General features: G+C 38.4%; 1 protein-coding gene across 1 annotated transcript; it reads left to right on the top strand.

The window, feature by feature from the left end:
- Positions 1-344: 344 nt before the first annotated feature.
- Positions 345-12019, top strand: LOC119730436 (tricarboxylate transport protein, mitochondrial-like). Its single transcript, XM_038203325.1, has 6 exons — positions 345-742; positions 6963-7170; positions 8279-8505; positions 9197-9417; positions 10353-10426; positions 11630-12019. The coding sequence occupies exons 1-6, from the start codon at positions 541-543 to the stop codon at positions 11742-11744; spliced, it is 1047 nt and encodes a 348-aa protein (XP_038059253.1). The 5' UTR covers positions 345-540; the 3' UTR covers positions 11745-12019.
- The last annotated feature ends 2982 nt before the right edge of the window (positions 12020-15001 follow it).

The raw sequence follows: 15001 nt of genomic DNA, 5'->3' as shown, positions 1-15001 counted from the left end.
CGATTAATTTATCGAAGGTATGTATTTCTTTAGAGTAAGACTTCAGATTTTGAACTTGTCGATTTTTTAACAAGTTAATGTTTTGTTAGCTTTTAAATATTATATTGAAATGTTGTAAAATATATTTCAATAACTGTATGAAAAATACCTTTGTCCTATTACGTTTAATTAAATTACTGGGCCCTTGCTAAAAATAATGGTACGATCCATTGTTCCCGTTGCCACAATAATTGAAATCTCGTTCCCGAACGCGATTGTGCGATAAAGCGCGCGACACAACACAAGGTGTAATGCATATTCATAAGGTGGGATGGTCTCATATCGGATGGTACTTATGGTGACGTTTATATGTGTGCTGATGATGACCTTTCCTCCCGGAGCACGGATGTTGTGCTGTGTTGCTGCTGCATATCTCAGTTCCGTTTTCGTTAGAAATCTAACATTTTCCGTCACAGACGAAGCGCAAAATTTACTCCTCAGCGATCAGAAGCAAACATTCTTTCATTTAACAACAACAATTTGATTTGTCAACTTTGAAAAATGAGTAGCCGAGGAACGATTCGAGACTGTGCTGGGATCTCCGCAAGTCCCACGTCGCCAGCGTGCACTGCAACAAATTCACCGGGCCTATCGAGTCGATTGAACCCAGCTTTCGGCGAGGCACGGCCGCTAGCTTTGGCTGCTGCAGCACCGATCCGAACAGGGGGAAAGTCCACTCACCCTGGAAAGGCTATATTGGCAGGTAATACACTAAACTGTCGACAGTATATTAATAAACTATTTTCTTTTATTAGTTATTAAATTTGAGTATATAATTTATAAAGGAAGACCCCAAAATTGTGGTTTGTTTGAAGATTATAATATTGTTTGGACATGATACATGTTATAATGTAACATTAAACAATATTTTTATACCTTTGTTATTTGAATATTTATCAGCATACGTGTACATTCAGGTAGATTCAGGTGTACATTAACATGTTTCCGACAAGTGGATAAGCCAAAACCAGACCATGCATAATTAATCCAGATCCTTTAATGCTGAAATTAAAAAATCAAAAATGTTGGAAAGAATGTTGCAACCTGATGCCACTTCAGCGGTTGTGTACGAAGTCTATGGGGAGTCAAGAAAATGTTATAAGTATAATTTCCTAACAAAATTTGAAATATTTCATTGTCCCAGATTGATGCCGCATCATCATTTTATACTCGTACAATGAAACAAGGTTGACTCATATAATGTTCCCTAGGTTGCTTCTTTTTCTTCGAGAATCAAGGCAAGCCAATTCTAAATGTCGGTTTTCAACTGTAAATTTTGAATCCTAGTACTAATATGATGAGGCCTTTTTCCTTGCAGCCACAACAGAAACACTTGCATAACATGTATCCCAGATATTCCTGAAAAATTATGCATTTTTTTCTAGTTTACATAAATTAGTATTTCGTTGTGTCCTTGCAACAAGGTCATATCTCCTAAAATGGCGTGTGACATTATGTATGTGAAACGCAAATTTTCCGTCAAAAGGTCGTACCTTGCTTAAAATAACCCGGATGTACACACAAAGTCAATGGACGTCGCGATACGCGAGATACGACCTTGATGCACGGAGCGTATTTGCGCGAGATACGACTTTGTTGCAGAATCGAGTTATTATGACCTTGTTGCACTGACGCAACGAATTAGTTTTAAGTAAATCTGTTTCTAGGTACACATGTACACACCTGAAACCAATGGAATTCAACACTAAGCATATTAACGATCCTGTCATCAAAACAAAATGCAACAAATTTCAACAACAAAAGTATAAAACTACCATCTGTTAATACTTGTATGTGTTACGCCCCATCTATGACAATGGTCCCAACATCAATTGGGACAGTCCCAACTAATTCCCACTGACATTAGTTGGGAACAGGGCTATGACTATGACAGTCCCTACATTACTTGGGACAGTTCCAACATCAGTTGGGACAGTCCCAACATTATTGGGACTGTCCCTACATTAGTTGGGACCAGGGCTATGACCATGGGCATCGCCAGGATTTTTTCTAGAGGGGGCAAAACAATTTTTTGCCAAAAAATGCTTGTATTTCTCAACACATTCTCGATTTATCAGTTTTAGAGGGGGGCAGGGACATTTTGCCCCCCCCCCCCATTAAATTTACACCACTTTGTCTTCGCGCCTCTTTTTCTTTTCTTTTTTTTCTCTTTTTTTCTTCCTGTTTTTTTTTTTTTTTTTTTTTGCCTTTCCAGGGGGGGGGCAAGTGTCCCCCCTTACCCCCCCCCTCGCGACGCCCATGGCTATGACTATGAAAGTCCCAACATTATTTGGGACAGTCCCAACATTAGTTGGGACCAGGGCGTAACGCATGTTTTTATTAATTTAATGATATTAAAAGGATGGTCTCCATATCTGAAGACAAATAGTGCGAATAAAATGTTGTTTTTACAATAGCAAAGTTTTGAAAAATTGGGAACCCTAGTGTAAGATCTTCCTTACCGATGAGTGTATACGACGAGTTCTCACAGATTCTGACGCGTTCCGCAATACCATTGAAGAAAGACTCCAAGCTGTATATCCAGTAATTTATTGATCCAAACAGTAAAACAGCTAAAAATGGTTAAAATGGTAACAATGGTAGAAAACTGTTTCCTTGTGTACACTCAAACTACAACTAAAAACAATATTCGAACACTATGTGCACGTGTCAAAAAAGGAACAAGTTAGCAACGCACTGCACTGCAGCTGCATGCGCGAGAGGCCACTGCGTCAAGCGCAAATCTTACACCTAGTTATAAGCAGACTAAAAGTTGATTTTATATGAAGATTAAATACATGCCCGATGTCAAATGCAAACATGTCACAATAGCCAAGTAAAGGCTTTCAGCCGGGCTGAAACACAGTGATTTGTTCAGTAAGAACTAAGAAGGCATTAGAGCTGCCTCTATTTCAAGCTGTGAAATTGTGGTGAATATATTTTCACCAACTCTTTCATAACTGGGTTAGTTCTAATCCTTGAAATCTACCTGATTGCACGCCATCCCAGCCATTTAACAAATCAAGTTATTTTGGAGCCCATGTTCTATACTTAGTTAGGACAGTCAAACATTGTTATCAGCAATTTTGTCTATTTAGACTTTCCAGGGCCTGTATTTAGGTACAACCTTTGTGTGCGCATTTTTGAAAGATAGTAGGGTGGTTTTTTTTATCCTGGAATATCAGCCGATATATTTAGTACTGATAATATACAAAACTAAATTACTCATTAGTTGATCCCCAAAGAAATCTACTTGATCTTTAAGGGGTTTTTTTTGGGGGGGGGGAGATTTTCTAAAAACTACACGTGAACTCCTAGTTTAAACACCAGTCCAAAAGCAGATTTGAAATAGATTTTTTTTTGTTTTGTTTTTGTTTTTACAGCTGACTGTATTTCTATTCCCTTGGTATACTGGGACTCTGAAACATACAGTGTACATTTTACCAGTATTCAATATTACCCATGTTCAACATGCAGTAATATGGCCTCAATCCATCCATGGTTCTTGGGTAAAAAGGCTTCTGTGATCGAATGTTGCGCAGTAAAAGAAATATTATGCATGCCACTCCAGAATGATAGATGTGTGGGCACCGACCAGATATTGATCCCCAGACTAATTCCAGTTACAGGATTTATCTTCCTGGCCCAGCTATTAAATTATGAGTGAACTCAGTGGAGGAAGGATACTAGACAGTGATGGTCACCAACAACCTGTACTGCTTGAGATAGCTCGGTTGAAATATTATCTTATCTGCTGTGAAACAATGGCCAGAAATGGATAAGGCCAAATACAAAAAAAAATTCTCATCCATCCCCCATCTTTTTTTCCTGCCACATCAATTTTTAATAATGTTTATTTATTGTTTTTTGTACTTTTTGAATTTTTTTCTCAAAAAGTCCTCAGAAGCTTTTTTTTTTTGGCCTCATTTTCATGGTTTTAATCATTTTGGGTTTCCTATGTGTATGTGTTTTCCTGTGCCTCTTAAACACACAAATGAGACAGTAAAACCTGTCTGCCAAAAATCACGAAAGAATTGAAATTTAAGTAAACCTTCAATTTGTGTATTAATCATTTACTTTTGTTGTACGTAGCTTTGAAATAAAACTGCTTACAACAAAAATAGCGAACTCAAGTCCATGTGTAATACAAATGCACAGCTGTGAACACTTATTGATTTGTTTACAATATTCAACAAGCTGGAAGTACTGTATTTTTGTACAAGGAATGGGTGCCTTAGATATTGTACAAATTATACATGAATGCCCATACAATCAGAATATATGCGTTTAGATGAATGCTGTTTCAGTTTGTTTTGGGTTTTTTTTTGTTCAGTACTAACACTTGTTTTAAAAAAAAAAAATCACATTTTTTATATAATTGCAGTTTACAAAATTCTCATATAAATATATTGATCAGGAATCCTGGCTGTTATTAATGTTTAAAAATGAATCAAAGTATATTAGATAAACCATGCAGTATTTTTCTAAAAATGTTTTAAATTTCGAATCAGAGAGTGGCTTATTCTCAAGCAGCGTGTATCACAGTTGGGAAGCCTTTAAATCGACCGTAAAATTGCCTTTTTTTCCCCCATGCCATGGCGTTGAATCCAATCTGACACTTACTGCCCGTGGGAGCTAGACACTTCCCGTAATTGAGTCCCTACCGTTCATGTACTTCACACTCGTACTACGCCTTGACGCACTGATCATCCGAGGCAATGTTGGCATACATTAAACCCACCACTTGACGTCTGCTCGGAGTGCAAATATTTTTTTTTTTGCCTTAAATTTGAAATTTATATTACCACAGTTTGACAAGGTGTTTGTACATACTAGCTTTTGACTAATATCAGCTAGCTTCACTGAATATATGCAATTGAAAAAAATAATGAATAATTTTGGACAATTCTGATGTGGCACATGCACAACTTTGGTCTGTGTGTGTGAATGTTAACCCTAACCCACCTCACTCCTCCAAAATCCTCCTGGCGGTTTTGGAGGATTCTAGAGGATTGAGGATGAATGGTGATTGAATCAAATGAGGATTGTGGAGGATTGAGGATGAATGGTGATTGAAGCACATGAGGATTTTGGAGGATTGAGGATGAATGCATTTTGAGGCAGGACTGTCTGATGATTTTGAAGGATATGGCGTTGGTTATCCTTCATTTAAACACGAGTGCAAAGTTTTGGGATGAGGAGGATTTTGGAGGATTGAGGATGAATGCATTTTGAGGCAGGACTGTCTGACAATTTTGAAAAATTTAGGCGGAGTTGAAAAATTTTGGAGGATTTTGGAGGATTGAGGATGGTTGTAAGCAACAAGGGCCTAGGGGGTTAGGGTTAAGCCACCGTTCACATGATTGTGTTTACATGTAGACCCTCAAAAATACTGATTGAAAGATTGTTCTCTGTTGACAACAAAATGCTGGGGTACCATGCATTTGTTTGATGTTAAAAATCCTGGTACCTAAACCGGAAGTTGAAATATTTTTGAGACATTAATTTCTGTTTGTGTTATCAACATTCAGATTGTGTATTTTGTGAGTTGTTTTGTTGACTTAAAAGTAAATACTATTTTTTTTGTGCTTTTCTTATTTCATTGCCTTCCAATATCGTTGGTTCACATACATGCAGTACTTGTACAAGTTTGTAAATACTATCACAGTTATTTGCAATCTATTTACAGAAATCAACTCTATTTGCATGTACTGGTATGTACAGTACATTGTGTATACATTGTAGGTTTGTACATTGTACATGTACATGTACATGTACATGTTCAGTGTACATGTACATAATGTGCCACATGGACATAGTCATGATAGTACATGTACATGTACATGTACAATGTACAATGTACATCCAGTAGCAATATTTCACTGCAAAAAAGCTGAAGCTTTCATGCACACACCCCTCCTGAATATTCATGATGGGTGTTGGCAGTATTCAGGGATGCTGATTGGTCAGGGGGGCATACATGCAGCCCAGTCAATTGTAGGACTTGACAACAAAGGGTTAATGCATGCAGTTGGGTCAACAGACGGTATCTGATCTGCAGCAGTCTCCCTCAACACAGAGAAACTCTCATCATGACTTGCAATAAATATAGGCAGTCTGTTAATGTTATTATCATTTTGATGATTGAATTTCAGTAATTTTTACTGCAACAAAATGCTGCATCAATCAGTGTAATAACACACACACCAAACATTTCATCAATTGTAAATTACTGCTCGGAAATTCCTGTAACGGTTGCATGTTGTTCATAAACACTAAACGTGTCGGAAACAAAATATACCATTGAAAAGAAACAAGGTGTTGTAATAATACATGTTTGAGGATAGATCTAGAGGCAAGCACATAGAATATTCATAGTTGATAACAGGCTCTGTGTTTGCATTTAGAGTAGAAGAAAATATAGTTGAAATATTTTAAACTAAAAATAGGCAGACAGGTCAAGAACCATAGGGGACAGTTGAAAATTTATATGTAGTAGATTTAATCGATGATGTTCAAGTTAACCTTCCATTGAAGACTTTTTTTTTGCTACCAAACGTTTTTATGCTGCTACGGAATGCATTGAAAAAAAAGTATTATCAGCTTGAAGAGTTGGGCACATACATTTATACATATAATTCATACTTCTCCTTTAAGGGAATAATAAAAATTGAATTCCGTATGTTAATATCTTTACAAGGTATTGCATATTATATTGATCTAGGAATTGAAATTGTAACAGAAATAATTCAATTTTCCATGTTTTTTATTTCTCTTGTGTACACACTGTAGGCTTAAAAAATAAAATCTGATTCATGTTATGAATTATATTCTACTCCATTGATTGACATTATGCCTTCATTTTGAAAGGCATCAATGACAATGAGACATTATCTTCAAGCATCTCATTATCTGTCTTCCAGGTGGCATAGCAGGAGGCATTGAGATCTGCATCACATTCCCTACCGAGTACGTCAAGACTCAGCTCCAACTCGACGAGCGCTCGGCCAAACCCTTGTACCGCGGCCCCATCCATTGCGTCAAGCACACCGTACACCATCATGGGTACTTTGGTCTCTACAGGGGTCTCAGCCCACTGCTGTATGGCTCTATACCAAAGGCTGCCATTAGGTTTGTATCGGTCCTCACAAGTCCATCATATAAGTCCTCACAAGTCCATCATATAAGTCATCACAAGTACATCATATAAGTCATCACAAGTCCTCACAAGTCCATCATATAAGTCATCACAAGTACATCATATAAGTCCTCACGAGTCCATCATATAAGTCATCACAAGTCCTCACAAGTCCATCATACTAGTCCTCACAAGTCCTCTCAAGTCCATCATAATTCCTCACAAGCAGCGGTGGAGCTGGGGGGTAGGAAGCACGCCCCCATAACAAAAAATTGTTACACCCTCCCCCCCCCCCCCCTTTCCAGAGGGTGGGTTCGAATCCATCCACTGGCCATGTGTTGTGTCCTTGGGCAAGCCACTTTATCCCCGCTTGCCTCTCTCCGCCAAGGAGTATAAATGGGTACACTGTACTGGCATTAGCTTGGGAGTAACCTACCATGGACTAGCATCCCGTCGAGGGTAAATAGAAATACTCTCAGTCGTTCCATGCTACTGAAACGGGAGATAGACCCGGCCAGATGGACACATTGGCTTGTGACAAACTTTACTGAGTGACTCTATCGACCCAGATAGACTTCGATTTCAGACAGGCAAATTGTACACATTAATGAGTTTTCTAATTGCTAGACTTTGTAAGTTTATTTTGACAGCAACAGTCCATCTTTTGATCCAGTCGCTCTTAACTTTTCAAACTTCAAACTTGCTCTTAAAATTTTAAACGTCAAACTTAGTTCAAACCTTGGAGAATGTTTGCGGGTTCAGCATGATTCTGTCAAAGATTTACAAAGTGGCAAACTGTTTATTACCAGTAAACAATCTGAGTTCTAACATGCTGAACAATACATGCTGAACAATGCAGACCAGAACAAAAATCCCAAACTCACCGTTTGCAGGCTGATGTGTTTAAAACTGAAGAAAAATACATGACAAACCTACCAACTTTGCCTACTTCTCAAGTGCCAACACTGTGAACAAGTTGTCAAAGCTTTATTTCTGTAACATGACAATCACTTTTGCACTAAGGATCCAAGAAAAAAAAAACATTTACCAAATCTGTCATCAAGGCAGCTGATACATCAACTGCTTGTTTTCAAATTTCAGGTTTGGTGCTAACGAATTCTTCAAGAACAAGTGGAGGAGTCGAAACAACGGAGCCCTGAGCAAGACCGGTAGTCTGTTCTGCGGTCTGGGGGCCGGCGTGAGTGAAGCCATTCTAGCCGTCACTCCCATGGAGACCGTCAAGGTGAAGTTTATCAACGACCAGACCTCAGCTAAACCAAAGTTCAAAGGCTTCTTCCATGGTGTGAGAGAAATTGTCAAACAACAAGGTAAGGAGGATTCCCTTCTTTATATAGGACAGATTCATCCTTTTAACACCACAGACAAGACTTTAATTGAGACTTTTATGTATAGTATGGCCTACTAACAATAGCCTTACATTTTTGTGCACAAATTCATTTCATGTGTGCTGTACGTGCACAAACATTTTGCATCGGAAAGTTGCACGAGAAACTCACCTGAACAAGATGCAAAAAAAGGAAGTGGCCTTAACGTGTCTGTTTATAATGAACTCCATGCGAATTGCGCCACTTTTCATGGTGAAATCTCTTTTTTTCCCCACCTGCCTTGATTGGCAAGCATAGCCTTTCACTCTGTGACAACTGACCCAACAAAACCACAATTGAAAAGTGGCGCAAGTCTCTAAATAGATCCTTTCATTAAATTAGTCACTGCGCAGTCAACCGTGAATGTAATGACATGACCAGGGTGTCATTTTAAAGAGGAGATTCAACCCCAACAGAAAATATCTCCCTTTGATTCACATGTGCCCTACTTCTGTTCCAATTAGCAATAATATCTCGGTTTCGGGTTTTTTTATCCACCCTGTACAATCTTTGCCTACTACTGTAGCGAAACTGACTGTTTGGTACCCAGATGTAGGTCACGTGGGTCAGTGACAGCCCTCTATTCCATTCTCTTTACTCTCAGACCATTAACCATGTAATTTTTTTGTCCCAGGCTTCCGCGGCACCTACCAGGGTCTGACGGCAACCATCATGAAGCAAGGCAGTAACCAGGCCATCCGTTTCTTCGTCATGGACTCGCTACGTGAGTGGTACCGCGGCGGAGACCCCAACAAGTACATTAACCCTCTCATCACGGCATTGTTTGGTGGAATGGCCGGAGCGGCCAGCGTGTTTGGGAACACTCCTCTGGATGTCGTCAAGACGAGGATGCAGGTACAGATGGAATTATTGACCTATCGCCGTTTGCGAGTTAGCCACGCCAACATAGACAACCCTATGGTGTTTTTGTTTGTCTCAGATTTTGCGCGTTCTGCACCCATTTGTATATAATGTGATTGGACAACATGTCACAAGCTGCGTTAACGCGATTCTAACGCGATTCTACCACGATAGGTCAATTACTGTGCTAAAATATAGGTGTGGCCCACCTGTGGACTTTTTACGTTGGGTTGTCTTTCCACCTTCTATAATTTTTGGAAGAATGATTTCTAAGTGGAACCACCCCAAGAAACACAAATGTTGGAATATTATCTTGGTATTCTTGAGGAAATATCACTTGGAGATGGGTAAAATTGAATTTTGTTTACGACCTTTCACCTTCGACATTATCGTTCCTAGGTCTCCTTGTTCGTGCACATTTGTTTTCACATCGTGTATAATTATCACTGTGAAGATTTAGCAACCAACTGCCGATGGATTCTAGTTGGGCTGGCTTGAGTACAGTCCTTAGCAGCGATCACTTTATATATTTTTTTTGTAAATACTTATGAGTCTGTTAATTTTTTTTCAAAAAAAAATTAAACCCTAAAAGACATCTTGGTCTTCTATTTCACTTTCGGTTTTCACCTAAAGGCTGCCATAAAATAACTTCATAAATTTTCTTCTATGTACGAGTACACCGAGTTGCACTAGTCCGCATGTTTTAGATTTTCAGAAGTGAGAGGTCCATTTTTGGTATGATTTCTCTTTCAAGGCAGGCGATTTATCAGTTTCCATAAATCAATATGCCAGTATTAAACAATTTTACAATGAACCAAAAATAATTGCAAATTCTAGAATTTGTGCACTTTAATTTTCTTATTTATCTGCAGTTAAAATAAGGAAAACCTAAAGGTGGTAAGATGTTTTTTTTTTCTTTTTTCATTTAGGGTCTTGAGGCACACAAGTACAAGAACACCTGGGACTGTGCTGTCAAGATATGGAAACATGAAGGACCTAGGGCGTAAGTATTAAATGCATGGCAATGCGGCGTGAGAGGAAAACACCCCAGCGTGTATGTGCTCAAGGGTGTCAGTCGCTTCGGAAAAGTGCGGCGGACATACATTGTACCTTGATTAGGGGTTTGGAAAAATTTTGGATTCTAGATGCTCTGTGATGCGATCTGAGGCAATTTGTGACCACTTGAACCAAATTCTTTTGAGCAAAAGATCATCACCTAAACATCATTTTTGAGTTTGGAGTCATTGAATCAGCTATGATTCTGAGCTATAGAATCAAATGTAGGCCACAATTTTTATTCAGGGACAAAAAAAGTGGGGGGGGGGGGGAACAAACGATATGATATCCTCCCACCTAATTAAAAAGTGGGGGGGGACATAAATGCTACAGTAATGGCAAATTGCTCTCAACTTAATAATACAGTCGAGTCTCGTTATAACAAACTCGTTTGGACCTAGCCAAATTGTTTGTTATATAGGATCAGAATTTTGTATTAAGAGGAACATCAGTCCCATTCATTGTGCACATAAGTGCACAGTCGGGACCAAGGCTTTATGTTTGTTATAACCAGAATTTTGTATTAACAGAGTTTGTACTAACGAGAGTCGACTGTAGTATGACTTTTTGCATTTTTACCATTGAGGGTCTGTGCAGGAATCTCATCTCTGTGCTTATGATCACCGTTTCGTGCAAACAGAGCTAGCAGAAAAAACTGCTGTGCTAACCCTGTAAGCACAGAATCCTTACTTACAAGATGTATTCACGTGCATAAGCCCAAATTCCTTGCTAACCCATGAACTATGCTAACCCGGGCTGTATAAGCACAGAATTTTCTGCTACATTAAGCAGGGATTTTTTTCGCTAATGCTAAGCATGCAAACCATGAAATGGGGCCCCGGCAACTGAAAAGTAAAGTAAAGTGGACGAACCTGTGTTAACAGGAACGGAGTGTCATCTCTCTTTCATAAGGGATTGGGCCAGACTCATATGCTGCTGTGGGAGGATCGCCACACCTCCCCCACAGCGAGTCTGTTACCTTCCCAGCATTGAATAATGCCGGTACCCATCTCAGTGGTAAATCACATTTGATGTAGCATAAGATTACAGTTAATAGTGTGCAGTACAGCACAGCCTTTCAACTAAAAAGTATTCTCGTGGCTTTTTTTGTTGCACTTCATATTTGCTTTCTTACTTTTTTTTGTCGCAGGTTTTACAAAGGGACGGTTCCCAGGCTGTCCAGAGTGTGTTTGGACGTGGCCCTCGTCTTTGTCATCTACGATGAGATCGTCAAGATCCTCAATAAAGCCTGGCCCACAAACTGATCTCGGAATTCTCTGTGCTGGTCTGTATACTTGGGTCATTCCATATATATCCTACAGCATTCTCCTCACAGTACCAGTTGCCTCAAGACTGCATGGCACAAATTGGGCTCATGTCCTTTGATACTCGACTTGAAACATACATGACCTTCTCTTTGAAAATGGTTCTAGAGTCACCGATTGGTAACTTTTAGTTGAATAGGCCATCAGCCTGGGGGTATGGTCGGTATCAAATGAGGGGAATAATGCTCATTGTGTTTTTTGCAAGGTATGCATCCCTGTAGTTGGAAAATATGTGATAGCATTGCAACGGTGGCAGCGTTTTGGGTGCTTTCATTTTTTTAAACAAATGGCGGCCGAAACATGCTTGTTACTTCATATTAATCCGGTAACAAGCATATTGGCGGCCATTTTGAACAAAAAATATTAGTGATAACACCCAAAAAACTGCCACCGCTCACACTACAAAGCTATCACACATTTTTCAACTCTAGATGTGCATACCTTGCCAAAAATCGTTATGAGCATTGCTCCTTCCATTCATTTGATTCCGGCGACCCAATTTTTGGACCGAAGCGGATAGCCCAGAAATAGATTATAAAGAAGTCTGATTTGAAGCGTTATTGAAATCAGTACAGACAGTAGCATTAGGGTGCAGTGGCAGAATGCAACTGGCTAGAGAGATTTTAACTGGAAAATCGGGACAGTGATGAATATAGAAGCAAATTAAAATTGGGACAGTGAAAATAGATTAACGGGACTCAAATTTGATATTGCAACGGGCAAAAAAAAACCTGGTTATGCACCTGAGTACCGTAATGAGGTTTGCAGGTACACTTATGTTTTCGTCAACTTTCGTGTGAGGAAAGTAGAACCTGTTGTGAGAATTTTGTCGCAAAGTAAGAATATTACTTGAATAATAATAATAACTAATTCTTGTATAGCGCCAAATCCGTCAAAATTGACGCTCACAACGCTTCACAGAAATAAAAACGAGCCAGTTAAAATTGAAAAACAAACTAAAAATTATACAAAGAAAAACCTTCAAAATAACTAGGTGAACATGAAAAACCAATTGTCTCATACAGGCAGGTTAAAATGGACAGACACAGTAAAGCAACAGCGAGACGACCACGATAAAGAGACTTCAAGTACAAAAAAACTTTGACTCCTTCGTTCTGGAGAGTGACTGAAAATATCTGAATGATTAATTATCAAAAGTTATCGGCAAATCTTAATGTCTGTTGAAAACATTTGATGTCCTTTTACAGAATCATCTATATTTTTCTTCTTGGGTAATATGATTACTTGCAAACTCTGATAAAACAAAGACGAACCAAAAAAAGCTTCATTTCATGCATTTTTTCCATGACATAATCAAATTTTTGTTAGTGACCTAAGAATCGTTTTCAAATAGAAGGTGACTTGTATTTGTGGTCAGTGTAAAAAAGGGCTTTAAATCATCAGTGTGCCATCAATGAGAAAATATACCATGTGCTTACTGTAGCTGCCGTGTGTGTTGAAAAGCGCCCTCTGTTGTTAGTTAAGGGTTAGAAGTAATCTGTGTGGGTATGGTATAGGTGATATAAAACCCAGCTCTGTTGAATTGTAGGTGGTTCATGATCGGACTTTGCACATATATGGCGTACGTAAAATGTTGATTCCCATATATGGTTAACGTAAGAAAACATAAATATAGGATTTTGTTTTGGTTAAAAATTTGCCAATGTACTATGTATTGTGTCGGTTTCTAGAGTACTGTATTAAAAATAACAGACACTGCCTCTCAGTTTGAAAGCTTAAGTATTTACAAGCAGTAATTGTTTTATTTGCGGGGGAATATGGGTGGGGGGGGGGAATATGGGTTTGGTTTGGAATTTGATATAGAAATGGACTAATTTTCATGACCAATAAATTGAGCACGTTTCTTCTTTCATCAAGTCACATGCCTAACAACCAACCCTTTGGTTAACCATTCGGTAAAACTTGAAATTTGGTAAATCATTAATGTTTCTTGAGCCAATCATTAACGATGTTAAAACGTGTGCTGTTGTTAATGCAGTCTGCATATTGTGTGTGATTTTTGAGGTGTGTCGTTTCCTGGCGTTGCCGGGCAAATGTTTGGAGCGAGTCCAACAGCTTGAAACATTTATGACTGTAGAACCTCTTGAAATTCATGAAATGCTACACTACGCCGTTAGGTTTCCTTGAATATTTTTTTCACATATGTTTTGACACTTTATAGAAGATAAGTAATCTGTGAAGTGCCCCTTACAAACTTCCTTTTGGTGAATGATCCGTGAAAATCTGGTGACTGCACTATGATCGGCTCAGTTCGTCTGACCATGCATAATGTATCTTTCGAGGGATTTGGACATCGGGTCATAAAAATCCATGAAAAAAATTCTTGCTGGATTAGTCCTACAAACCTTCACAGCAAAGTGGTGTATTAAGATGTTTGTACAGTGTGTGTCAATAAAAATATAGCAGTCAAGTCACAAACATTTTCAAAATATTAGCACTCTCTTTGTGCAAAACTTATCTATAGAGTCGGAAGGTGTAGTAAATACTCTACACGATGGTTTTTATCCCATCTCATTTGGACACCCCAGTCCAGAGATACAGCTCATTAAATGAAAGGACTTGAATTCCAAGTTTGGGCCACTTCTCAGATTACATGTATCTGGTATGAAAGGCGTTCATATGGTGTGTGAATGCCTTTCATTAGATACCAGATAATCTGTAAAGTGGCCCAAACTTTTAAACAAAAGTTCCGAACCACACGGAACAAAAATGCTGTAGTAGAACTTTGTTTTGGAAATAAAATTATATTGTTTGGAAAGTGAAGGAAATTTCATTTTAGATGAAAAATTTAAATGAATTCCCATTGGATTAAGTGTAAGATATTTGATTTGTAAATTTTGATTTGGTTTTCCACGTTTCAAAACAGATTTTGCAGGGCTGGGTGTGATAAGGGATATACATGTAGTACATGTAGTTGAAAGACTTTTTTTTTTAAATTAATTTTCCATTTGTGAAAAGACTTTTGAATAGATGTACTGAAGAATATATTGCTGCGATTTAGTGAACGGTTATTGAAAGAAAAATGTTTTTATGGAAGTTGTTTGTAATTTGAGATTTTGAAAATGTTGAAGTTCTGAATGAAGAGATACAGCGAAGACAATTGTAGAATTGTACATCAAAATGTACTTGTGAAAAAAAAATGTGAAAGAGAATTTTGGGGCATAAAATGAATGAAG

Source organism: Patiria miniata, unplaced genomic scaffold (genome assembly GCF_015706575.1).
Source record: "Patiria miniata isolate m_02_andy unplaced genomic scaffold, ASM1570657v1 HiC_scaffold_22, whole genome shotgun sequence".
In the NCBI taxonomy this organism is placed as follows: domain Eukaryota; kingdom Metazoa; phylum Echinodermata; class Asteroidea; order Valvatida; family Asterinidae; genus Patiria; species Patiria miniata.
This window is presented reverse-complemented; position numbering and strand designations above follow the sequence as displayed.